Raw genomic sequence first — 27862 nt, forward strand, 5'->3', positions numbered from 1 at the left:
AACTATTTGTAAGTCACGCATGGTGATGTTAAGTCTGTAATCCCAAAACTCTGGGAGCCTGAGGCAGGATGATCACAAGTTTGAGACTAACTTGAGTTTTTTTAATTTGTAAGACTCTGTCTCCAAATTAAAAAAAAAGTAACGAAAGGCTAGGGGGGCCCTGCATTCAAGTCCCAGTACAACAAAAACAAGAATAACAACAATGGCAACAAGCACTAAAGGTGCCCCTGGTACAGGGGACTGATGTATCTTTTGGCTTCTACTCTAAATAGAACATAAAGAATAAAACATTTCTAACACACAGAAGGAAAATTTAAACCTACGGCCTTTACAAAACCCTCTATCTACAGACAGAAATTATGTTAGAGGAGTGAATTTCCTGCAGCTCTAGTTTTATTAACCATATAAAAGGAGGTTCTTTATGTATATGTATTGATATCTTTGTAGATAAACCTGCAAAATAAAAGAAATTATCACACTAATGATACTAAATTAACTAGCTCATTATGTAAACTATGTGACCAAAATTGTCCTTAGTGATGGGAACATGACCTAAAGGAGACCACAGGAACCACAGCTGCCTGTGTCTTAATTCTAATATCACTATGTACATGGCACACCACAGTAAAAAAAGAAAACAAAATAGCCTTTCACTGTAGTCATGCCTGTAGTCCTAGCTACTAGATAGGGAGGCTGAGTCGGGGAGATCCCAAGTTTCAGCCTAGTCTGAGCAAGTTAGCAAGACCCTGTCTCATATAAAGAATAAAAAGGGCTCAGTGGTAGACTGTTTGCTTAGCATCTGTGAGGCTCTGAGTTCAACTTCCAGTATTGTAAAACAAAAAGCAAAAACAAAACAAACAAAAGTAAAATAAAAACAAAAATTCACTTGGTACTAAAATGTCACAACATTAACATGAGTCACCTGGGTTGTTTCTGAACTCCCCAAATAATAACACCTTGACTAGTTCTTACAAACGTGTACCTCAGACAGAACATGCTTTATCTTTAATTTCATCATGCTGATGGCTGAAAGTATGATCTCTGTGGATTGGATTACTCATGTAAGAAAGTTGCGCTTATCAGGAAGAGACCAATGGAAGCTTAGTAACTTTGGTAATTCGGTGATGTTTTTACTCCTTTAAAGACCTGTTGTGTTTTATATTTTGTGACTTCTTTGTGCTACTGTCAAGCAACATTTTCTTTTTTAAGTGATGCTGTATTTTAAATAATTAAGTTTGTTGGTACGTTTTAGCTCTACACATAATGACCACAGTCATCCCAGGGAATCTGTACCTGCACGTGATGTAACTCCACACTTTTTTCCGTCTCTTCAACCTCTCTTTTCCTCCTTAATTACAAAAGCTTTGCTTCCATATTTTTCTTGTTTTCTCATTTTTTTTTCCTTTCTCTTCTTCCTTTTCCCTTCTCTCTCGCTAGTTCCCATTCCCCGGTGAATATTTTCTTCCTATTTCCCAATACCTAGTATACATTTTAGTCCTTATTTATACATTTGGTTTCTCATACCGGAGAAACAATGTGGTACTTACACGTGTGCCCTATTTATTTCATTAAGTGACACCATTCTTGAGTCTTCTCTTTCAATAATTACTGGTATGAATATGAATAAAATAAATATTCTTTGGATGAATGAATAAAGAGACAAACTTACGGTCCAATTTGTATTATGTAACAAAAGACTCAAATCTAGAAAGAATTTAGAAAAACCACCATCTTTTTTTGTGGTACTGGAGACTAAAGCTAGGGCCTTTATGCTGAGCTACATCCCTAACTTTCATTTTTATTTTAAGACAGTGATATGTCACTAAGGTGCCAGGCTGGGCTTGAACTGAGAATTCTATGACTAGCCTCTCATTGTGCTATGATTATGTACCATCATGCCCCAAAGAAAAGATACCAACCCCACTAATCCCCCCCAAAAATCTAAAGACAACTGCATCCTTTTGCAAAAACGATGGGCAGAGTTTTTCAATGATCTTGAAAAATTTTCCTCCCGATTCAACCTGGTGTGAACTTCCCTTTACAAATACTGAGATAAGAACGGCATAGTTCCTGCTGGGTGTGGTGGGGCATGCCTGTAATCCCAGCACATGAGAGGCTGAGGCAAGAGGGCTGCAGTGAGTTTGAGGTCAGCCTGGCTACATTTTGAGTTCAAGGATTGATAATATGAGTAAACATGATTGAGATCAAAATTGGGGAGTAAAACATCATTTACATTGCCAATCTATTAAAAGCAGAATATTTCTCTTAGGATATGTATATTTTTAAAAACATAAAAACCAACACTACTTACTGGATCAAAGACCAACATCCTGCAGAGGAGATGAACAGCTTCATGTGTAGCTTGGCTAGACAGGGTATAGAGTACAGGAAGAGATGGCTGTGGGAAAAAATTCAAACATTTCATTAAGACTTTGTGCATCTAGATGTGGAATACAGCCAATTTATACAAGGAGCCAGCTCAAAAGGCAAGTGTACAGATAAGTCTACAATGAAAAGAAATGAAGCCTCCCCTCACTTGTCTGTCTTCACAAGCAACAATGGCCACTGACTTCCAGCAGAGTAGGCCACTGCAGGATGATTCACTATAGGTCAGAACATGAAAGGCCTATGAGAAATAAAACTGACCCTATATACATGGTGGCTCCCGTTAGTCTTGTATCTAAGTGCTTTGGCAAGAAGGAAGACCAAATATGCGAATGGGTAGGAAAAAAGATTCAAATTTCTGACTACACTTAAAGTCAGACATAAAGTAACCACAATAGTGCTACAATAGTTCTAAAGGGAGGGGCTACAGGGTATAGGAATTTACAGGCTCTTCTAAAGAGACCCATGTTTTGAATCTTTTCCTTTGGACTTCCATTACACTGATTTCTCCTGCAGACATACCCCTGAGGCCATGCCCTGTCTCCTCCGAGGAAGGGAGCCAGCTTTGATGAGAGCGACAAGGTGGGCATCACTGCCTCTCATACAAGTAAATTCTTTATCCAACATAAGAATGGAAGAGTTATGGAAGGTCACACAAATGTTTATATGCACCCTTTTTTCTGGAGGTTGAACCTTTGGCATTCTTTCCCCTCACCAAGTCTCAAAAATTCTAAATTCACAGCCTCACTTTCATGCCAGGATTTTCAAACTACCTTTTTTTTAAAAAAGAAATTGATTTCTTGGGGGGGGGGCTCCTTTCCTAATGGTGTTTAGAACTGTTTCCTACTTGTGACCCTTCAGTGGTCTGACAAATCTGGTAGGCCAAAGCCTAGGAAGAATCAGCTCAGGTAACAACAAAGTCAAAAAATGATTAAAGAAACTAATTTGCTGGACTGAGCACCTACTAGGTGGCAGAGTTTCCCCAGCAAAAGTCCTTGGTTTCATTTCAAACAAAACCAAAAACAAAATAACTAATTTAACTCTAGAGGAATTGACTTTACCTTTGGGAAGTGCAGAGGCTGAAAGTAACAAACTGCATTTTACCTGAACCTGGTATCTTCCTATTGGCTGTAAATATTTCTTCAGAGGTCGCTGTAAAACTCTAAACTTCTAGGAAATGGTATCAGACTAGAGGAGACTTTTGTAGTTCTCTGGGGCTTCCTATTTTATACAATCGCCAGACTGCTTCATTATGATTATACAATAATATAAAAACTTAGGGTTGTTCCAAACTATTTATGAACACAGTAGTATCTCCTTCATCCAGCCTTGCTCTCTCCAGCAGGCACTACTCATCACTGTTTTTTTTTTTTTTTGTCTTTTTCCTTTTTATCGGTACCGGGGAACGAACTCACGACTGCCTGCTTGCAAGGCAGGCGCTTAAGCCGCTGAGCTAAATCTCCAGACCCCTCATCACTGTTTTGAAGGTGTAGCATTTACATTTAATGGAAGAGAAGAGCCTCGAGCAAGTGAGACAGAGAGAGAGAAACGGGGAGAAGATGACAGTGCATGCCAGATAAAAACAGAGATAGGAGAAAGAAGAATGACAGACAGACAGACAGACAGAAACAGAGACAGAGAGACAGAGGGGGAAAAGGAGACAGAGACAAAGAAGGAAGAGAGAGATGGCCAGAAGGGGGGCAGACAGACACACAGAGATGAGAGTGCAACAGAGACAGAAGGAGGGAGGACAGGAAGGAGGGGGAGGGGCTGAGACGGACTGACGGTAAGGACAATCGGACCACTAGCACACACTAGTATTAATTTAGAGGCAAATCAGAAGCAGCTCCTACTTGCAAACTCTTCTGCAGTTCCTGTAGGGATCCTGTCTTGTATTTCTAGGTTATTAAAAGTTCAACCTAAAACCTCCTGCCAGAATGCAGGGAGGACCACCACTAGTGGCCACATCAGTAGTTTTCCTGTTGGTCAAACTCTCTGTGCCACTGAGAACGAGAGAGGCAGGACCCTGGAAGATTCTACTGGACCTTGAGCACAGCCTCAAAATCCTATGACAACTATCAATGCCACGGATTTCACATATCTGCCTCCTTCCAACAAAGGCTACACTGGAAAAGTCAACAGGAACAACGGGGCGTTTCAGGGTTGGCAGGAGGTGATGGTTAGCCATGCAGACGTTTTCTTCAGATAAGATTAGCTGGGGGCTATGGGTCTGTCTTGTTATTAATTAGGTAAGCCAGTATGTCTGGATCTCAGTATCCTTAAATACCAAAGCGAGAAGGTTGGACTGGATAATATTTGAAGTTCAGTTTAATTCTAAAACTATCAGACTTAATGGGATTATTACAGGTAGAAACCATTAAATGCATAGGGCCCATGGTATTTAAATATTTGTAGGTCAATGTATTTATTTATTTATAGTACTGGCGATCGAACTCATGACCTCGCACTTGCCAGGCAGGCACTTATGCTGCTGAGCTAAATCCCCAGCCCCTGGTCAATTTATTATTCCTTGGTGCATTTACATGTTTGCAGACAGAGAAGTATTTTTTGTTTAAAGTTATGTGAATCACTGTAGGACTGAAATCATCTGTAGGGCCTGCCTGGCAAGTGTGAGGTACTGAGTTTGATTCCCTGTACACACACACACACACACACACACACACACACACACACACACCAAGAAATCATCTGTATTAGTGAAGATACTGGGTTAAATTGGGAGTGGTGGTGGCACATGATTGTAATCCCAGCACTCAGAGGCTGAGGCAGATGAACTGCCACAAATTGAGGCCAGCTTGGACTATATACACAGCGAGTTCAAGGCTAGCCTGAACTAGGTAAGGGGATAAGTGGACAGAAAATTTAAATGAACAATTTAATTTGTTTATGTTTTATCCATGAAGAAATTTTTGTGTGTATAAAGATATGTAATTTGTAATTCTTGCAAGATTATTGGGTTGACTTAACTACTTACTCTTTTTTCCACTGGTTTGGGAGTCAAATTCTACACAGCCTTTACTAAGCAAAGTAAGTGGACGAGTTACCTTATTTTTATGGTAGAATTATGTTATAATTTATGGAGGAATACTGGGGTAAGTATTAGAAGGTGTGGGCTTAAATACTAATTCTGCCATTATTAGATTTTGTTATTTGAGCCTTGGATCTTTTATCTATCAAACAACTGTATTAGCACAGGCATCCTTACCTGCCCACATTATTGCTAGCAATTTAGCATTCACCAAAATGTTTATGCCCAGGTTAGGTGCTTAGACAACAAAGGTGAATAAGGCCTCTTTGGTGGGCAAGAAAGACAGGTAAATAAGTCCAGACCCACCAAATGGAAGGTGGAGAACAAATTAGAAGGCAGTATTTGCAAAACTTGAAGATGGCTAGATACGGTCAGAGGGCTTGAGAAATATTTAAATGCACCCCCATTCCTCTTTCTTTATAGATATTACCCAGCAAACACACTAAATTTAGCCTTGAACAGTCCTATCAGAATGCCAATACTCCTTCAGAAATATAACCATTAATAATTTAGTTCCTAGCATTGGTTCCACAGAGAAAGATGCATGCTATAGATGCTGTATTTCTATTTTCATTATTTTCCCTGTATTCTGCCAACTTTAAAACCAGCTGAGTCTAGGATATCAGCAAGAGACAAGAAGTCTTTCTCATCTGTGTAAGAGAATCATCTTGAGTAAGACAAAAAATAGGACGCTTAGAAATCTGTTGTAGTAACTCATTTGGATGTAAGTTTTAACTAGTTCTCCCAGCAATCACAAGTACAAAATTTCTCTTTAAAATGACCAATCCACCTTATTTGTCTTCCAAGTTTACATTACTCAGCAATGGAGTTGAGAGTAGGTGACGAAGTCCTAAGGACAGGAAGGTTATAAAGAGTGCTCTACTAATGACTGTGATCAACTGCCAGGGATGTGAAGCAAGGGTGAGTCTCTAGACGTGGGCGAGAAACCATAGATGCTATGCCACAGTCATCATAAGCTAAATGCAGGGTGCTGGTCACAGTGGAGTTGGCCAGGCTGGTCAAGTAGCCTAAGCAGATGTTCCTGTTAGTTCTCATCAACTACATACAAGTTTCAGACTTTAGCTGGCCGCAAAGCAGCTCCGATGAGCTGGTTGTGGCGGTACATGGGAGGCTAAGGTAGGAGATCAAAAGTTTGAGCCAGCTTGGGCCATTTAGTAGCATCCCATCTGAAACTAAGAAGGGCTAGAGATGCAGCTCAGTGTGCAAAGGCCATAGGTTCAACTCCCAGTATCCACTCCCCCTGCCCTGAGCTGCTGCAGCAGCTGTGGTAACTCAGCAACATTAACTGAGCGTACAGCAGTATGGTTCAGGGGTGATGTAAAAGCAAAGATCAATTTGAACGTAGGCCTAGTTTAGGAGACTAAGCTTCATAATATCTAGTATTTCTGTCTGCCCGGAATTCCCTGACTTTGTGAACCACCGCTATTTTGATTGGGTTGATGTCAGTCTCCTAATTTCAAGGACAGGCACCTGACCCAGTCCTGACCAATCAAATGGTATTATTTCCTAAGCACCATTACTGCCCCAGGATGGTAAATGTTCTAAAACCCACAAGGGATACACAATGGAGTGGCTAGTCCAACATAGACCCCAACCCTCTGGCTTTAGTATTTACTAAGCACCCCCCCCCCAAACAAAACACAAAACAAACAAAAAACCAAAACAAAAAGGAAAGGTAAATACTCATTTTTTCAACTCATTTTATATCTGGGAGGGTACATAAAACAGTTCTAGATGGCTACATGCGAGCAGAAGTATGCTAGGCTGCTTCAGGGATACAAAGTGTCTATGTTACCCTTTTCGTTCACTTTGTTTTGAATATGAATGTGATTTCTGGCTAAGCTGTAGGTATTCTGTGACCATGAGTTGGTTAAGTAAGAGAATATAAAGTCAGTATTATAAAGCTAGTTCACAAAAATGAGTTTAAACCAATGAGTTTAAAAACAGTGGTACATGCCTGTGATCCCCACTTGGGAGGCAGAGGCAGGAGGATCACCATGAGTTCAAGACCATTCTGGGATATAGAGTGCATTCAAAGTCAGCCTGAATCACATGAAACTATGTCTCAAAAAACCAAACGATAAAAATGAGTTTTCTGGAAGCCAGGTGTACACAACAGTTCCCAGAAAACTCATTTTAAAAAATCACTATAATTAAATTTTTTCAGTGCTCATAATCAAACAAATTCCTATCTGAATCAGAAACTTGGTGCATGTCTCTAATCCCAGCTATTCAGGACACGTAGGCAGGACTGCAAGTTCAAGGCCAGACTGGGCAACTTAGTAAGACCTATCTCAAAAATTAAAAAAAGAAAAAACATAATATATATATATATATATATATATATATATATATATATATATATTGCAACAGGGCCTGAACTCAGTTGACTTTCCAGTTTTTACATATCTTTGCTAAGTCAGTTTGCATTTAGTTTCACTGGAATTTTGGCTAATGTACTACACAAAAGTATGAGTATTAACCAAGCAATACAAGTAAATTAATCTGAGGCAGTAAGCTGATTTTCAAAGGATAATCAACTGGATTCTCCTACATATATATGTGGGGATTTTTTATTGTCCTAATAAACAGTAGCACATATTTGTTTATATATATAATGAATAGAAAAATTTTCAGAAAGATATTCTCACTTAAGTAGCTACTCAAAGTTGGATACAAATAAACATTTTTGTTAGTAACAATTTCTAATAGTAATTAGTAGAAGTTTGCTTTATCTTAGGAATTGTCCTAAAGGCTTCTTATGGATTAGTTCATTAAATGCTCAAAACAGCACTGTAATATATATTATTCCTTTTTACCCCTGGGAGATAGAAGATTCGGAGGTTAAATAACATGCTTAAATTGAAATCCACATTTCAAAAATAGGTTTCTCTAGCTCTAAAACCTGTTTTAAGCCAGTGTATATTATCTGGCACCTCCACAGGAGATATTTTTAAAAAATCCATTTATATATATGAAGTAATATGTAAATACATATAAAATGAAATAAAATTGTACAGAGAATTTCAGTCATCTTCAAGCACCACCCTTAATTCCAGTCTCTACTATTAATTTGAGAATATCTTCTTAAATGAGAGCTAGTTAAATGAAGCTTAGTTTTTTAAATAATTCAGACTCAAAAATTTATACTGAGTTTTTTGAGATAGGGTCTCACTGAACTCAATTTGTAGCCCAGGCTGGCCTGGAACTCGAAGGGATCCTTCTGCCTCAGATGCCTGAGTGCTGGGATTATAGGCATACACCACCACATCCAGCTATACTGACCTTTTTTTTTTGGTACTGGGGATTGAACTCACAACTTGCCAAGCAGGTGCTTTGGCCACTGAGCTAAATCCCCAGCCTTTATACTGACTTTTTAAAAGTATCACATACTAATTTAAATATAATTTAATTATTATTTTTTTAAAAAAATGGTCATGGAAAAAAAAAGATTATGGGGACTGAACGCGGAGCGTCATGTATGCTAAACAAGTGCTCTACCACTGGGCTACATCCACAACCTCTAAATTAAGTAACGCAGAGTAAATACAGTAAGATAGAGCTTGCTGCATGAAGACTTCCGATTAGCTTAACCAGTTTCATTGATGATTACTAGTTTTTTCAAGAGGTAGAAAGAACAAGCATTTTCATTTGCAGAAACAGTAATATACTATATATTTCATTTTTCCTTGTTTGTATGCTTAAAGGAAATTTACTGAAAAATTTCAACAGGCAGACATTTCTTATATATTAAGGCATAAAGGACTAATCTTTATCAAATGCTTTTTCTGCATCAACTAATGTACTCCTAAGTCGAGATGTTAAAATGTTTTTCTATAGATGAGCCATCCTTGCATTTCTGGGATAAACCCCAGCTGACCATAATGTGTAATTTTTAAAAACACAAGACTTTTTCTGTTTTAACGATCATGTTAATGGCTAACACTTATTGTGTAGCATGTGCTAAACAGTATTTTACACTCTCCTTGTATGCACATTGCATTATTACTATAAGAACGAAGTAGCAAGTATTTTTATCCCCACTTTACGGATAAAAACACTGAGGTACACAGAGGTTGAATAATTTGCGTAAGGTTATAAGGTGAGTTACTGGTAGGGTCAAGATTCATAATCTATCTGAAAACTATATTGTACAACTCCTGGGACACCATTCAACATGTGTTCAGTGTGCTAAGCCTGAGACTAACACCACAGCCTTAATCACTACAGCCCAGAGAAACATACACTGAATGAATACCTTGTGTTTAGCTCTGAGAGAGAGCTTTACACATTTTGCAGAAGTCATGGTACAAAAGCTATACTGTGTATCCTGAGGACCAAATTAACTTTCTGAATTTGAAAAAAATCCATCTGGCTATATATAAGAAATATGCTTGGGTGTGTTGGTATTTGTCGTCCAATCTCAGATGTGAAAAGTTGTAACATGAATACTTCTGAGCAGCTGCTAACAGGCCAAGGTGTAAAGAGGATGCGCTGCGGGGCAGGGAAGGAGGACAGTGGGCCAGGGAAGGAGGAAGTGAAAAGGCCAAATCTGACTGGTGACTTGGAGTTTCAGAAGCTCGTTAGCTTCTTGAGAGCAGCTACAGTATAAAGATCAAATAGTGAATGTAGACTGAAAATAATGCCTACACTGACTGAGCAACAGTGGAACCATTTACAGCCTAAATGTGCCTGTCTCTGTCTGTCTCTCTTTCTCTCTCTCTCTCTCTCTCTCTCTCTTTCTTTCTTTCTTTCTTTCGAGTCTTGATATGTAGATCAGGCTGGCCTCAAACTTCTAGCAATCCTCCTATCTCAGCCTTCCAAGTGCTGGGATTACAGGCACCCACCACCACACCTGGTTCAGTTTATACTATAAAAATCTACAGGGTTAGTAGACAGAGACTATTAAGACCCACCAAGAGAGATCATTCCCAGCACTGTTTAAAAGCCATCTAAAGAGAAGACTCTAAAGTCTGTTTAGAGTATATATCATATCTAACTTTTGAGGACAAATGGCCTCCTAATTATAAGCCTTTCAATTTTCTCTTCAAAATCAAAATACTTATTCTGACACCCACACTAGCCAGGGTTACCACTAATTTCTGTGGTGCTCCCTTAGGCCATTAAGAAACTTAGTGATAAACAAAATGGTAAGAAGCTTAATAATAAGCAAAACTTTAAACATTACTATTTATAGGCTAATTCATGGAAAAACTTAAAAGAAAGGATTCAGCAAACATCTTCATCTATTTAGTTAAAAGAAAAACAAACCGGCCCCCACAAACCTGTAATCCCAGCACTCTGGGTGGCTGACGTAGGATGATTGGAAGCTTAAACCCATTCTGGGCAATTGTGCTAGACCCTGTCTCAAATAAAAAAGCGCTGGGGATATACTTCAGTATGGAAGTCCAGGATTTAATCCCCAGCACTTCCCTACTCCCTAAAAAAGGGAACCCGAAGTATTCCCTCCCTTTCATCTTTTCTTTTTTTTCTTTCCTTCCTTCCTTTTTCTTTCTTTCTTGTCTGTTTGAGACAGGGTCTCTATGCAGTTCATGTTGGCCTTGAACTCACTTTGTAGCCCAAGCTGGTCTTGAACTCACAAGGATCCTCCTGCCTCAGTTTCCCAAGCGCTGGGATTACAGGTGTGTGCCACCATGCCCAGCAATTTCAGAAAGTTTGATATTCACTATTTTTATTTAATTGAAAACTCTAGGTTTTAAAAAATTCCAGATTTTAAGATTTCTAAGACTAAAAGGATCACTTGCCTGGAATGTGCAAAGGAGTGCACAGTGATTTTTGGTGCAGTCAGATATTTTTGAACTGTTCTAGACACAGGAAGTCCAGCTCTCTCAGCTGCTATTTTGTAACTCTGACACACAGGATTAATTAGTTGATGACCATAAGCAATAGTTGAAATGCCTCAAGAGATGGAAGAGTAGTACCAGGTTGTCTGATCTTCACCACATTTTATTACTAACTTTTCTTTTTCTTCTTCTTTTTTTTTTTTTTTAATTGGTACTGGCGACTGAACTCACGACCATGCACTTGCAAAGCAGGCGCTTATGCCACTGAGCTAAAGCCCCAGCCCTTTTTTTTTTCTTCTTTAAAACAAGGTCTTGCTATGTAGTACAGGCTGGCCTTAAACTCACAATCCTCCTGCCTCAGTTTCCCAAGTGCTAGTCTCATTATGGGCTATCTTTACCAGGTAAGATTTACTATTTGAGGAAGTCTGTAAAAGAGGAAAATTATTTTGCTACTTTCAGGGATACACTTAAAGTGAGCTACCGACAAATTAATGTTTTTGATGCTGAATAATAAACAGAACATAAATGGATCTGTTAGTTCATTCTACAATATAGAAGAACCTCCCTATAGACTAAGATTTACTATGTTATTCTAAGAGTGCTGACACACTGAATTATTTGATAATTTTAAACTAAATACAACAGAAACATGTAACTGTCAGGGACCTTCCCTCCCCGCTTCTGTAACACTAGGGACTGAACCTAGCTAGGCCTTCATACTGAGGGACATTCCCAACTCCTCTTCTTATTTTCAAATAAGATTCTTTCTCATTCAAGAAAGAGATAATAAATGAATATACCAAGAAAAGTGAGCATTTAAGCAAAAGTGTGAGAGTGAGGGTGGGGGAAAAATCAAAATTGTAAAGATCAGAGCAGAAATTAATAAAACTAAGCAAAAAATACAAAGAAAAAAAAAAGATTCTTTCTCAGGCTGGGACTGAATTTGTAATCTTCCTGCTTCAGCTTCCCAGAGTGCTGGGGTTACAGATGTGTGGCTTTAAAATATAAGCATGATTCTCTATTTACTAGCCTGGCCTGGTCTTAGACGAGAACATACTCCTTGCCCTTCATGGCTGAAAACTGAGACTCTAGACTTAACTAGAATTACAGAGTAGGACCTGTAAGGGAAAGGCAAGACATCTGGCTAGCAGCTTGAGAGGATGAGTATCAGTCTGCTATTTGGTACTATCAATCAGATCATCAAAATATCCAACTTAAAAGAAACCAAGGCAAAACTCAGGAAAATTAAACTAACTGCCAGCTCCTGAGTCTAAACCTTATCTGTTTAGCTTCAGTTTTGGGTTCCTAGGAAAGTATTCCTCTTATTATTCATATCATTAAGATGTTTTGTCCAAAGGAGGTCAGGAAAGTGCTTTAAAAAATGCTGCTAAATCAAGAGTGAACATAAAAAACCATCTTGCCTTTCTCAGTAGTGATCTGGTTGGTTGTAAGTAATATCACTAACAATCTGGCAATTTGTCTCCATACTTCCTTTCTAACAATATTCACATCTGACTTTGTTAGTGGCAAGAGCACAACAGTAATTGCCAGGCATGGTAGTGCTCATTTGTAATCCCAGAATTTGGGAGGTAGAGGCAGGTTGATTGCTGAGAGTTTGAGGCCACCCTTGGCTACACAGTAAACCAACCTTGGCCATACACTGAGCTCAAAGCCAGCCTGAACTACATAGAAAGTTCGTAGCTCAAAAAAAAAAAAAAAAAAAAAAAAAAAAAGGAGTCAGGCATGGTGGTGCATGCCTATAATCATAGCACCTTGGGAGGAGGCAGAAATATCACCATGAGTGTGAGGCCAGCCTGGGCTACTTAGGCAAATTCAAGGCTGCCTATACTACATGGTGAGACCTTTCCTCAAAAAAAAAAAAAAAAAAAAAAAAAAAAAAAAAAAAAAGAAAGAAAGAAAGAAAAAGTACAACAGTAATAGTTTCAAATTCCTTATTAAAGTAAGATATATCAGAGAATATTGGCTCAGTATTTGGAAATGATATACATGTACTTAGGTCAAATCCCAGCTTCCAATAACTTTTCCCATACATATCATCAATAAATCAAGAGACATAAAACCAAGGATCATTTATTAGCAAGTGTTATAAAATATGCATTTTTCTCCTGTGATATTAGGAATGCCTATATTTTATTGGTTTGGCAAAATTCAAACATTTTCTTCTTTAGGGCCACAATAAAAAAAAAAAAAAAAAACCTACAGTACCTCTATTTAAAAACTCTCAATAAATTATTCTTTTAGAAGAGAATTCCTGCCCCAACAGTCGGTAAAACCTTCCCCTCATTTTACCTGCTTATGAGGACCCCTGAGTATGTGTGCCTTAGCGCCTTCACAAGCTGTCCTCATCGCTTCCAGTGATGGGGTGCCCAACAGATCTGTGATCAAATCCAACTACAAGGAAACATGGGATTGAGATGGACAGGTGAGTGCCTGGAAACAAGCTTTCAACACTTTTAAATCACTGGCTCAGAAACAAGGATCGTATCTGGGGAGAAACCTTAAAGCAAGCAAACTCTAGATTAACTCACAGGAGCCTTTACTTGTACTTTGTGGTCTATTCAACCAACCAACCAACCAACCAACCAACCAACCAACCAACCAGAGAGGACATTAGGAATCCATGGGATAAAAATAAAATAAAATAATAAAATAAAATAACATACGCTCCAGCAAGCATGGCATACAAAGGCTGGAGCAATGCATGCCCTACTATCCTGATAGAACAGCACCTGTGATTCTGGTAGAGGTGAAATGCTCTTCTCATGCTGGCTAATGATTGTACTTTTCAAATAGTTAATAAATGGATTCTGATGCTTCAAATGGATTCTAGCTCATTAAAAGGCTAATCCATAATCAGACATATGTGACTTCATAAATACTCAAAGTAATCGTATTTGAAATGAAAGATAAGCTCTCAATGTTTGGGGCAGTACACAAGCTTTATATTCTAGTCACACTACAAATCTCTCACATCAGCAGAAAATTGTGGTACTTAGAAAACTTTGACACTGTATAAGGCCACATTTAGCTAGCTGGGCAAATAAATAAGACTGATAAAATGGCTTTTTGCAAAAAAGTCTTTGTAGGTAGCAAACTACCTTATCAATTTTCTGCAATGCTACAACTGTTCTAACAACATAACCTAATTAACAATAGCCATTTTATTCGGATCCCTCCAGGATGGGAAATTCTTACCCAGAGAACACAATTTTCTGCACTTATCTAAACCATGGGGCATCCATTAGCTTCACTGCCATCTAGGGTGATGGAGATACTTAAGAAGCTTGCTTTTCACAGAGAAAATACCTCATATATGCTTTTCTCTGGGACAGGTGTGGAGGTGATACTTTTACACTACACTAAAGGCAGAAGGAAATACCTCACGTTGGGAAACAATCAGAACATTGTCCAAAATGACTCATACCTATTATGAAGTCTGCTGGTAGTTTAGTACTTATTTCCTCTATGATACAGAGAAAGTGCAACAGAAAATAACCAGTTTCTTATATACGTTAAACTCTTTTCTGTACCTTGATTTCTCACTCTAAAACACAATAACAATAAATACATATGCATACTCCTTTAATGGCTATGTTAGACAGGCAAGCTTGAGACCTATGTATTTCTGTACAAAGTAAGAAATCTGAATCCCATTCCAGTTAGTCTGCTTGCCTTTACATATTTTTTTCAACATCAAACCAAAAATTCTTGTTCAACACATAGGATTGGAATATCTGTATTTACTGTCTTTATTTAAGCTTTTCTGTAAGGTAACAGTCACATTCATTTTACAACAGTTTATGTTCATACATAACTGTCTTACATGTAAATCTGTTACACTTTATTTTAAAGAAACTCAATTGTAATGTGGCCAAGTGCATCAATTCATTTATAAAGTTGCACAGTAGCCATTCCTGGCTCAAAATGCTTACGTAAAGTCCAGAGTAATTCTTTTATCAGATCACCATGGGCAGGCTCTTTCTCTTGCCCTCTGACATATCCTATCCATACAGGCTCTTCCTGATCATATCATCCTTTCAGTAAGCTACACTCTTTCCTCTTCAGGGGCTACATTATGGTAGTTGTGTTGCCTTTCTTGGAATGTTATTCTTCAGTATCCTATTGTCTCATTTCAGTGGATGAATGTTAACCTCTCAGGCAGTCCTAGTCACCATCATTCCTTATCCCTAACCTGGTATCCTTTTTATTTCTTTTTTTTTTTTTTTTGTCTTTTTTGTTTTTATCGGTACCAGGGATTGAACTCACGACTGCCTGCTTGCAAGGCAGGCGCTTATGCTGCTGAGCTAAATCCCCAGCCCCTTTCTTAGATTTCATCATTATTTGGATTATATATTTTAATTTGTTTTTGATACATGGTCTTGCCTTGAACTCACCATTGTAGCCCAGGCTAGCTTTGACTTTGTGGTGCTTTTTCTGCCTCAGCCTCCCAAATGCTAAGATTATAAATGCACACCACCATGCCTGGCTAATATATTTATGCCTCATGTGAAAGTTTCATAAAGGCAGGGATAACTTCGTTTTACTAACTGCAGTATCTACAACATCCTGGCACATCAATAACATCATAATTACTAACATTCACTGAGTGCTTACTATGTGCCAAACCTTACTTTTAGGTTTGCTATTTATCTGCAGTGTTAAGAGATTCTACCTCCCTGCAAAAATAAGTAACTAAGGATTAGAGAGGTTAAGTAACTTGCCCAAGGGGCCAGGGATTTAGCTCAGTAGCACAAGCACCTGCCTGGCAAGTGCAAGATCATGAGTTCAATCCCTGGTACCAAAAAAAAAAAAAAAAAAAAAAAACAAGAAAGAAAAAGAAAAAGAGAGAAAAAAAGAAACAAGCAAGTTGCCGAAGATATACCATTAGTAAATGGCAGATTAGGTTTTGAACCAATGATTCCACAGCCTGGGCTTGCTGTTACATCTTTTCATGCAAAGAATAATGTTAAATGTTAAAATTAAAGAATAACAGTAATTATGATATATCCCAAGAAAATGTATATTAAATTAGCATAAAGGTGATTAAAAAGATCACGTAATATGAATAGTCTTTCTCTTCTTTCTATGGTGCTAGGGATTGAACCAAGGGTCTCATGAATGCTAAGTGCGTGGTCTATACTGAGCTATATATCTTCAGCCATATTTCAATCATTCAAGGCTATATTTCAGTCATTTTCTAGCGTATTGTCATATTTAAGCCCAACAATAAAGATTATAAATTTTCTTGATGTTCATAAAACACCTAAGTTTAAAAAATACACACTAAAATTTTATATTCTAAGTACACAGCATAAGTATATTAAGTTACCGAATATATTCTCCAGTCAGAGTCATTCACTTAGAAAGAACAGCAGCCCCCTAACAACTGAAGATTACACCTGTGCAAATTGTTACAGCAGTCTGCTATGCATCAGTGCATGTAATAAAGTCGACACTTCTAATAGGCTCCTAAGTCACAAAATGAATCTCTCTCTCTCTAATCTTCAGCTTTATAACTATCTGAATTTTAAGTGAACCTGATTTGCTAAAAGCAAATTAGACTGTACAACAAACAAGCCCAGGGCATGTGTACAGAATGCCTTTCTCCTTGACATCTGTAACAGAATTGAAGGCTTACTAAGCCCTTAACCTGAAATTATACCTGCTGGATGGGACTTTGTGCCTGAAACAATATTCTTCGACCTAGTAGTTCTGCAAAGATACACCCGACAGACCAGATGTCAATAGCATTGCTGTAATGACGACTGCCCATCAGGATTTCTGGAGCCCGATAATACTGAGTAACAACTTCCTGAGTCATATGACGGGATTCATCTAGTTCTTCCACTCTGGCCAATCCAAAATCACAAATCTAAATAGAAAAGACAAAACATTATCAGTCAGACAAATACATTTACAGATGGGAGAATGGGAAACTAAACACAAAAATCCTGGTAAGACCCCTGAACTTTGCTAAGTTTTTAACAATACAGGTAGAGTACATCTATATTAAGTATACAATCGGTCTTATTTGGACTTTTCTATACAAAATGATGCCCTCACTCATGTCTGGTGTTTTCAGACAAGGTCTTGTCATGTAGTCCAGGACAGCTTTGAGCTCACTGTGCGGCCAGCTGGCCTTGAACTCACAATGATCCTCAACCTTAGTCTTCTGAGTGCTGGGATTACAGGTGTATATCACCATGTCCAGCAAACTGAGGTTGTTTTAAAATTTTCTCTCAATCTGTTTTCAGTTGATAACAAAGAGAAAACCAAAAGCCCAAAACCAAAACAAAAAATGAACAAACGAAACAAAAAACACCAAAAAAACCTAACAGTTGGATACATATTTCTAGGATGTAAAAGCCAAACTGTCTATTTATGAGCTGGGCCTATATGCTGAGACTCTGTTCACTACCTTTATGGTCTCTGTACACACACACACACACACACACACACATACACACACACACACACACAGTTCCAAGCTGAGATCTGTTGAATTCAGTTCTACTGAAGTAGGAGTTTCAAAAACAATTTATCCAAACTTTACATATCTATTTAAAATACTAATTCACAGTCAAACATGTAAATATTTGACAAAATGTAGTGCTCTGTGGAATATGATGCTGTGGATCAATTAGTTCTTCATGCTACATTTGTAAGTACTTGAGTATCATTTGTATTTTAGACAGCATCTGGAGACATAGTAATAAATAAGAAAGACCAGCTAGATGTGTTGCTTGGTGGTAAAGTTTATATTTAGTTTATGCAAGGCCCTGGGTTAAAAGATTAATATAAAAAAAATAAAAAAGCTAGCTTGGTCAGTTTCGCTGCAGACCAGTGGATAAATCCTTTCTTGTTATTTTTACATAACTGAGAAGTTGGGTGAGGTTGCAAGGCAACTGTTATTAAACCACAGTGGGTCAGAGCAGCAACTTCTGCTTATCTGTAGGCATTAAGATTTTCTTGATACTGCGCAACCAAAACGGACGCTGGAAGCACTGAGCATGAGCTCACACAGCCATGGCCACATAAGCTCCGATATTCTCACTGATTAACTATTAGAAATGGAAAAACAGAAACAACATTTTAAAGCTTTTTTAAAAATGAGGTGCCAGAGTTAAGATATTACTTGAAAAAGTGTCTGGCAGATTTTTTAAAAGTTTGAAAACCACTACTTATTCGTAATTTTTGGTGATCTGTTTCAGACTTGAATCTATATTTGGTCACATCGAACAGATGCATGTGTTGATAAGATGCCAATATCTTTAAAACTTAAGAATGAAGGAAAAATTTCTATACAACATAGAAGAATTATATAACAACAACAACAAAAGCTCAAATTTACCACACTTCCAATGGCTGGTATTCAAATAATATACACTATCTTAAAACTATTATATTAAGGTGGTGTGCCATGTGCACACCTGTAATCCCAGCACTTGTGAAGCTGACGCAGGAGGATCACTGCAAACATGAGGCCAGCTTCACTATATAGTGTATTCAAGGCCATCCTGAGCTACCCTGTTTAAAAAATCAAAACAAAACTTTAGTCTGAATTAGTCTTTTTAAGCAACTGAAAGACAATTTGAGCCCTATACAAGAAGGTTAAAATTATAAAATAACTAAAAAGATACTGAAATTATCCAGTTTGCACATAGCAGGAAACAAAATACATTCAGAATATGAATGAAGATTTATTCATTTATTTATTTTGACATAAATATGCATTCATTTTATTCATAAAACAGCCTGACTTCTTAAAACAATACAAATGCCATGTTCATCAGCAGGAAACTGGCCATGGGCAGGGGCCCAGGGAACCCCTTGCTACCAATCCCCATGTGGCAACAGGGGATCACGCAAAGAAGCCCTTTCTTCTGCAGCCAATAGCAAAGCCTGAAAAAAGGATACTTTTCCTAAGGGCACTAGCCAGGATAGGAACTATGGAGACACGGGCTTGCCAAATCTCAATGGATGAATGAATAGAACTTTCATGTCTCCAAAATCATCTCTGTTGTGGTGGAGGATCCCAGTCAGGGCATAGTAGTGGGGCAGAGCTAGTCTGGGCCTAAGGATGAGGGATGGGGTTCCTCCCTCCAATGAGCTCCCACCAAGAGCTCCACTTGGGAGGATGAGTACAGAGAGGCTTCTACATGGTGCCACCAACATTCTCTTTACAAACGTGAGTGGATTCTCCAGGCATACAATGTACTATTTGCATGGTTGGAAACAATCAAAAGAAGTTTAAATGAAGGTGGAGTTAAACTGTGCTAAATTACAGTAGTGCTTATTAGTAACCAGATTTCAAAAAGTTATAGGAAATTTACATTCTCTACACAAAAACAGCATCTTCTGCACCAACAACATTGACACTGACACAGGAAGGAGACAGATTGTGAATGGAGAATAGCTTAAAACAAATGTGTTGTTACTGTTTCCCTCAATAAACTGGTATATTTGAGAAAAGACAATTCATGTCTGTAACCTGGCTTTAAAAAAGCACGCCTAAGGATGAGACAAAGGAGCAGAGCAAAACTTCACTTTGTTGTGATCCGTGTCATGTATTCAAATGACACTTTTCTTTAGTTACTCATTCATGTGTCCAGAATTCACAATACTGTAATAGCTTTTGACTTGAAAATGGGACTTCAAGCAGTTAATGGCATCAGTAATGACAGGCTCTACCGAAAATCTTTTGTAAAGTCTTCCAACCAAAAACTCAAATATAAAGAAAGTGGTTTGGGGCCAGGGATTTAGCTCAGTGGTGTAAGTGTCTGCCTGGAAAGCACAAGGTTGTGAATTCGATCCCTGGTACAAAAACAAAACAAAACAAAACAAAACAAAACAACCCAGGAAAGTGGCTTAAACTGTCCTAACACTGATTTGTTATGAATAAGGCAAAACATTCTTAACTGTAACATTTTCAATTTCTTTTAATTAAAATGAGTTAAGGTAGTAAACTACATTAAAAAGTGGCAGGTGGAGAGACTCAACTTTGAGGGGAATATTTTAGTAGATCCTGGGGGTTAACAATTTCACTAGAAACAAAAGTTACATCAGCTATTTTCAGAAGAAGTATGAAAAACAAGTTTTTATGTCATTAGAAGTAAAACAAGGTCAGGGTTGTTCACGGACATAATAAAGAATTTACATTCACAAGCAGTTGGACCCACTGACTTAATAAACAGAACTGGCCTAGAGTTCAAAGAAAACACTTAACAACGAAACTTATACATTTGGCTGTGTGCTACTCAGTTCAAATGCTAACAGTGTAAGTAATTAGAATGGTCTTGATGACTTTTAAAGTAACATTTACAAAGGTTTTTCCTTTTCAAATGTATCAGTTGAGATGTTAAACTTACTGTAGACTTAAGTACCACATACTAAGATTGCCACTCCTGACATAAATCAGAGTTCATTGGCTTACAGAAAGATGACCCAGCTCTAGGGAGACCTTATCTCTAATTTCTTTTTTTTTTTTTCCTCATAAAATGAGTTTGTAAATTATCTCTAATTTCTATGATTAGGAAAAACACAGTGGATTGCTAACTGTTCAGGAACTCCCCCAATATGTATCTGTAGCAGGAGTAATGTTTACATGTAGATTTTGCTATTAGTGATCTCTTCTAACAAACAAAGAACAGTACGTGGCACTAGGGAGAGAAACAAAATTGAAATTGATGGTTGTGTGTGTATTAAATATAATTAGTACAGCAATCATTCCTTTTAAGGGCAGTAACTAAGGATTGGCTAGTCTGTACTGTGGAAATACAACTGATAGGTACACATGCTCTTTTTTTTCTTTTGCTTAACATTTTCACTTTTAAACGTTTATGCTTTCTACTTTGCTACTTCAAATACCATATATAAGGTATAATTTATTTTATTTTATTTTTTTGGTAACGGGGATCAAACTCACGACAGCGTGCTTGCAAGGCAGGCGCTTACGCCACTGAGCTAAATCCCCAGCCAAGGTATGATTGTAAAATACAGTAAAAGTTTAAACTTTAAAAATTTATAGCATAAGGAAGATTGTCATGCTGGGCATGCTGACGCATGTCTTGGGACACCTGAGGCGGAAGGATTGCATTGAATTCAAGGACAGCCTGGACTATATGGGGAAACCCTGTCTCAAAAAAACAAGAATGCTACCGTGAATCTCTTTCTAAATACCCCTCTTACTCTGAGTAACACCTGTTCCATCATTTTTGCCACCTTCTTAAGCAATTCTGGAAGTCTTCTTTTGTGTCCTTAGTTGTGTTGTTGTGGCAACCTGAATCAATTCAAAACATCTGCATTTCACAGTGATTTTGACTCTAGGAGAGAGCTGGAAGTCACATGGCGCCGTATCTGGTGAATAAGATGGATGGAGACAGCGCTGAGTTTTATACCTGTCTTTCTGGTGGAAAGCCCTCAGTGGCAACCTTCACTGTGTATCTGATCAGACCTCAGGAAAAATAACTTCCAGAACTGCTGCATAAAGTGGCAGGAACAAAGAGCTAAGTGTGGACAGGTATATTCAAAGAAGGGGCATTAATGAAAATGCGTGCTTTCCTGGAGGACTTTTAAATTTAATCATTTATTGTATTTTCTGATCACTCCTTTAGAAATGCTGACTATACAAAAATGTAGGCAGCCTACTTAAATCCTACTTCATTCTCATATTAATAAACCTAACTAGTCTTTATATAGTTCTTCTAATACTGCCTTTAACAACACAACAACAAAAACCATCCAAAACAGCAAAAACCAATGTAACAATATGAAAAGATATCAGCTTCCCTATTCTTTCTAGTCATGTTTTAATTCTTGTTTCAGTGTTTCCAAAACACAAACAAAATATATCAAAAACAGGAGTCAGGGATGCACTTCAGTCACTATGGTCACAGCTAGTGATAGAGAAAACTTCGTTCTTTTAATTTTTAGTAAAGTAATGAAAATAAACTGCTTTTACGTCTATCTTAGGCCTGATGTTCTGATTTTTCCTCAGATCTTTAAATAAACTGAAGAATACCTTTAGAACACAGTTGCTGTTCACAAGGAGATTCCCTGGCTTAATGTCTCGATGCAAAATGCCAGCTGAATGGAGATATTTCAAACCTGAAATAAGAAACAGATTTAATTGTAGTTATTTAATTTCCTTTCCTCAACCAATGATCTGGGAAAAACCTTAGAAGAAAAGAGTGTAGAGGATTTTAAACTGTTCCCTAAATAACTGTGTAATGAGTATTATTAAAAGCCTTAGTCCCCACTCAAAAAATGGTAATTTTGCTGCAGAAAAATGTCTCGAAAGGTTTGCATAGTCTGAGACAATGTCTATAATTTAAAAGATTACACAGACTTAAGCATAGATAAGCTTCTTCTGAAGCATTGGAATGAAGCCTGACTGTGCAAGTACCCTTGAATAGCTCATGGCCACTGGAGTCCTGCTACTGATATTCAACCTATGACCCTGAATCTGTTCCAACAAAATACTCTGATTAACCAAAAGGGAGCCTTGCCCAGGAGATGCTTCACTGATTGGACAAAAGTCCGGAGCTCGTCCAGATTCGTCAATAGCGGATTCAGCATCAGCAATCAAGAGTGTAGTTCATCACTTTTTAAAACTTTGGAACTTGGGCACTGTTAAAAGTGATAACTTGAAGGGTGAGCTTTAAAAAAAACAGCAAATCATATTTTTCAGAAGTATAAAACGTACCATGCTTTCCCATTTTCCCCTACCACCGAATATCAACAAATTAACAAATTGATTGGAGGCAAACATTTTAGTTTTAATAACAATGGTTAATGTGTTTTAATCCTTTTAGCAGATACTATTCAGACTCTCTGAAGGATCTCCTAATTCTATGAATTCTGTGAGGAAGTCATTTTACTAGATAAAAAAGCTGTTTCATCTTTAAATAATTCTCTATCAGTAATAGTAAGCTTCTAAAGAACATACCAGAGCCCAATCACTTCTCAGGTAAATTGGTGCTCTTAATGAGGCAGTCTGGAACTATTTAGCTGACTTCATCTACTGGTCCTCTCTATCTGATTTGCTTTTAAGGGTATTTGGTGTCTCTACAATTGGACTCAGAAGGACCCACTTACTGTTGGTTTGCAGAATGGGTGTCATCTATAGGAGACACAGTCACTTTCCTGTTCTGTGAAGAACTAAAGGTTATTTAGTGGATCTATAACAAACCACTGTGCTTATATACTTACTTTCCTAGATTAAGCCACTCAACTGTGATGAATTTCACAAGGTCTCTTCCATCATGAAAATAAAAAAAAAAAGAACTATCCGATCACCCTAAAACTCTTACTTAATAACAAATATAACAATAGTAAGATACACCTTGGTCCAAAGGAAAAAGGACTTTAAGGAAGAAGAATGCCTTGGAAATCCAGATTAAAGTTCAAATGAAAAAACCATTTCATATATATTATGACACTGTCTTTGTCTTCATTAAGAAAATCTTACCTCGCAAAATCTGATAAAGAAAAACTTTGACATGATCTGAGCTGAGTGGTTGAGGAGAGACGATAATTTTATGTAGGTCACTCTGCATCAATTCTGTGACAACATATCTTGAGGTTTTACGTTAAGGAGAGTTCAAGACTTCAGCCCCAATCCCCTCTAAAGAACAACTTCCACTCTCAAGGCTGGATAAGTTTAACGAAAGAAAGCTTCTAGACAGCATGGTAACAGGTGAGAATTCCAGCCTTCATGAGATAAAATATTGCCAGAATTAAAAGAAGGTACAGGTTTAAAAGTTAGCAGAAATAAACAACCCAATGACTTTCTTATAATCAGCATTTATAAAAGAGAAACTATTTTAATAGACAGGCCAGGAAAAATGTGAAGACCAAACAGTCTCAAAGTCTCCTAAGATATGCAACTAGATCGTCCTTTAAATCCATCCAAACACCTCAAGGTTTACCCAGACAAGTAACTGGAAATCTGAATTCAAACAAAGAGGGTGGGGCAGGGGTTGGTGATCTCATCTTAGGTCACCTTGGGAAAAGATAGTGAGGTCAGTGTTAACATGGACTACACAGCAAGACCTTATCTTAAAAAAAGGTTTGGGCAAATTTTATGGTTCAACTATGACCTTCCTTAAGACAATTTCCATTGTTGACTTGGGAGCAGGGAGAGTTACCAACAGCAGCATGATACAAACAGCTGAAAACTCCCTTCTCTTGACATATTTCTGTACCCGGCTTTAGGATACCAAGCTTCTCTTCTTCCCTTTCCTCTCCAGCCATTTAATGCTGAAATGCCCCAGGGCTTGGCTCTCCACCCTCTTCCCTGGCCACCTCACCCTCTTGTGTATCTGAATCCAGTTCTACCCCTTTAAGTGTCCACAGTGAAACTGCTTATATCACCAACCACTCAACTCACCATTATCCTCGGCATTTGTCTGTCTCACTCCCGCTCCTTCCCATAAGAAAATCCTGTTGGTTTAACTTCAAAATTTAGCCATAATTAGGTCACTGTTTATCACATGCACTGTTCTTCCTGTGCCCAGGACCTCTTGGCTTCTAAAATAGCAGCCAGAATAAATCTTTTATTGGTTTTTAGCTATATGCTTATTATAGAAAATTTTTATTATATTATAATCTATATGTTTATTAATATAAAAGTTTTTATATTTCTAAATATTTTAATCTTAAGTTGTTTCAATTAGCTTCTTTCTAAAGAACCCATTTGCCTCAGTTAAGTGTGAAAATGTGATTTGGTAAGTGAGCATAAGTATTTTCCACTGCATAGTTTTCAGTGACATCTCGGAATTATTCTATAAAATGATTCATTGTTAGGATATTACCAGTTAAATTTAGTTTTTCTTAATAGCTTTTATTAAATTTTCATAAGAATTTTTAAACACACAATTCAAAATTCTAAAGGATGAGTGGCCACTGCTTAACCACCGCCTCGAAGCTATCCTGCGTATTCTGCCGTATTAGTCGTACCATACGTTCATCTACTGCTCTTTCCACCCCTCAATTCATCTAATTTTTGGATGCATTTCAGAGTTATTTTTTAGGGTAAGGCCAAACGGTGTCACTCTTCTGCAAATTCCTTTCTACTTCATTCTCAGTAAAAGCCCAAGTCCTTCAAGTGGCCTTAGAATCTATAAATAATCTGGCCATCTCACTTCTCCAACAGTCTTTCCTATCACTCTCCTCATGGCTATTCTCTGGACATACTAAACACACTCCAGTCTTGGGCTTTTGCTCTAGCTCTCCCCTTGGCATAGATTTTAATTTCCAGTATTTACCTACCTAACTCTTATACTTCAAATGATGCCTACCTGGACCAATCCTTATCCAATTGCTACCTTCTTGCATAGTTCTACGTCTTCTTTTTCCCTTAGTTCTTATCCTCCTATATAACTTATTATATTTATTGTCTTTTGTAAACTCACGGACTCTGCTCCATGAAAGCAAGGGCTTTTCAAACTCTCAGAAACAGTACCCAAATATACTTGAGCACCAGGTGTACAGCTAATTGTCTTAAATATATCATCTTATGCATAATTCACAGCAACCCTACAAGATAGGGTTCACAGATGAGGAAATTGAGGCTGACATCTTCCTATGGCACTGTATAATCTTTTATACAATTTTTTGGGGGGAGTACTGAGAACCAAACTCAGGTCCTTGCACTTGCCAGGCAGGCACCATGCTGCTAAGCTACATCCCTGGCTCTTATATAATGCGAAGTGGTTCAATATTTCTTTTCATGTAACATTATGAATTGAGCAACCCCTATCACAGGGTGTTTAGGCCATTACTGTTTCAGCATAATGTAGCTCTCTGTGGAGTGCTTAGAACTTTATGGTATTGCTCATGAGAGAACCTCAATTATGTACAAATTCTCTCGTGTTAATCTATTTCTCCAGAAGAGAATCCTCTAATTTTCTACTGTAGGAGGTACAGGTCAGGCTACCATGGAACTATGTGAGTAGGTCTAGGAGCCAGAGCCAGAGATAGCATAGATAACTATACTGCCTTGGGGAACAAACCTTCAGTCTCCTGTGTGGTAGAGGAGAAGAAAAGATCATCTTAATTCTTAACACAGGTTTAAGCCAGGTGTGGTGGTACAATGCTATATAATCCCAGCACTCAGGAGGCTGAGGCAGGAGGATGGTTGGGAATTCGAGATCAGCCTGGGCTACAAAATGAGCCCAAGGCCAGCTTGACTCATGTAGCAAGATCCTGTCTGAAAAAGACCAAACAATTTTTACACAGGCTTATAACCTATCTTGTGTTGAGACCCACTTGCATCCCTACAGAGATACTTTGTGCCTCTAATTTCTAAGACTTTCGGTGTTCTGTAACGAAAATCAACTAGTCTCTGGCATCACACCACAGCCTGTTTAATTTTCTGTTATCTGAATTTTTAACACTTTATTGATATTTTAGGACTGCAGGAAGGGTTGGCAGTAAATAGCTGTAGTCTACCAACTGTGTTTTCAAGTTGGAATCATTTACATTTTATTGGCCATGTATATGTGTGAGCATAAGAGATACAAAAAGAAGGAAAGTGAGAATGAGGGCAAACTGTTTATGTTCTTTGCTTAATTTTCTACTGGTGAGATAATTATTATTTGTAAGGCTGCTCCCTTTATTAAGGGCATTAATCCTCTTGTATATACTGAACCCACCACCCTACCCCACAATCTCAATCACAGGATAAAGACAGAAGAATATTCCTATTTGCATCAGTAAGTCTTAACCATAAATCCCAATATTCTCTTCCCCCACTCCTGCCTGGTACTGGCGACTGATCTCAGGGAGCACTGAGATACATCCCAAGTCTCCTCCCCAACTTTGAGATAGTGTCTCATTATGGACTTCACGCTGGTCTCAAATTTATGGCAATCCTCCTTCCTCAGTCTCTGAGTGCTGGGATTAGATGAATGTACTACCATATCTCAATATTTTTGAACTGTACTAATTCCAGAAATCTGAAGGGACAAAAGCAAAGGAATACAACATTAGAAAGAATGCAATAACAAAACCAGGAAAATTACACAACTGCCATTACTATATTAAGTGCTGTTCCCGCAGTCTCAATGCTTTCTTCCTCCCAAAATTCCTGTGTTGAGATCGTAACTCCTGAAAGGATAGTACCAGGAGGTAGAGGTCTTTGGGAGGTTACAAAGGCAGAGCCGCTATGAACGGGCTCATGCACCTGTAAGAGGCACAAGACAGCTTTTTTACCTCTATCTATCTATCTATCTATCTATCTATCTATCTATCTATCTTGTTAGTCCTTCTCTATCCATCCATCCACCCACCCACCTACCCACCTACCTAGTTAGCTATCATCTTGTTCTTAACACAGTGTCTTATTATGTAGTTTGGGATGGCCTCGAAACCACTATGCAGCCAGCCTAGCCTTGAACTCATAGCCAACTTCTTCTACTGTTTTAGGTTATAGCAAAAAGATTACATGAACAAGAAATGTGCCCTCAGCAGACAACAAATCTATCATCTTAATTTTGGACTGCTGTACTCCAAGAAATAAATTTCTGTCATTTATAAAACTACCCAGAGTATGATAATTTTTTCTAAATTATCATTTAGC

The 27862-nt window shown here is 37.9% G+C and overlaps 1 protein-coding gene across 1 annotated transcript in view; it reads right to left on the bottom strand.

Annotated features, from left to right (window-relative positions):
- Nlk (nemo like kinase) overlaps positions 1-27862 on the bottom strand; it is a 142096-nt gene that overhangs the window by 10844 nt on the left and 103390 nt on the right. The window contains exons 4-8 of the mRNA XM_003469742.5: positions 23750-23856; positions 22301-22386; positions 16943-17152; positions 13570-13671; positions 2312-2398 (exon numbers count right to left, since the gene is read on the bottom strand). Coding sequence (XP_003469790.1) covers positions 2312-2398; positions 13570-13671; positions 16943-17152; positions 22301-22386; positions 23750-23856 — 592 coding nt within the window. The remainder of the gene's footprint in view (positions 1-2311; positions 2399-13569; positions 13672-16942; positions 17153-22300; positions 22387-23749; positions 23857-27862) is intronic.

Source organism: Cavia porcellus, unplaced genomic scaffold, assembly GCF_034190915.1.
Source record: "Cavia porcellus strain 051 isolate PalLab524CR breed Dunkin Hartley unplaced genomic scaffold, mCavPor4.1 scaffold_6, whole genome shotgun sequence".
Taxonomy (NCBI): domain Eukaryota; kingdom Metazoa; phylum Chordata; class Mammalia; order Rodentia; family Caviidae; genus Cavia; species Cavia porcellus.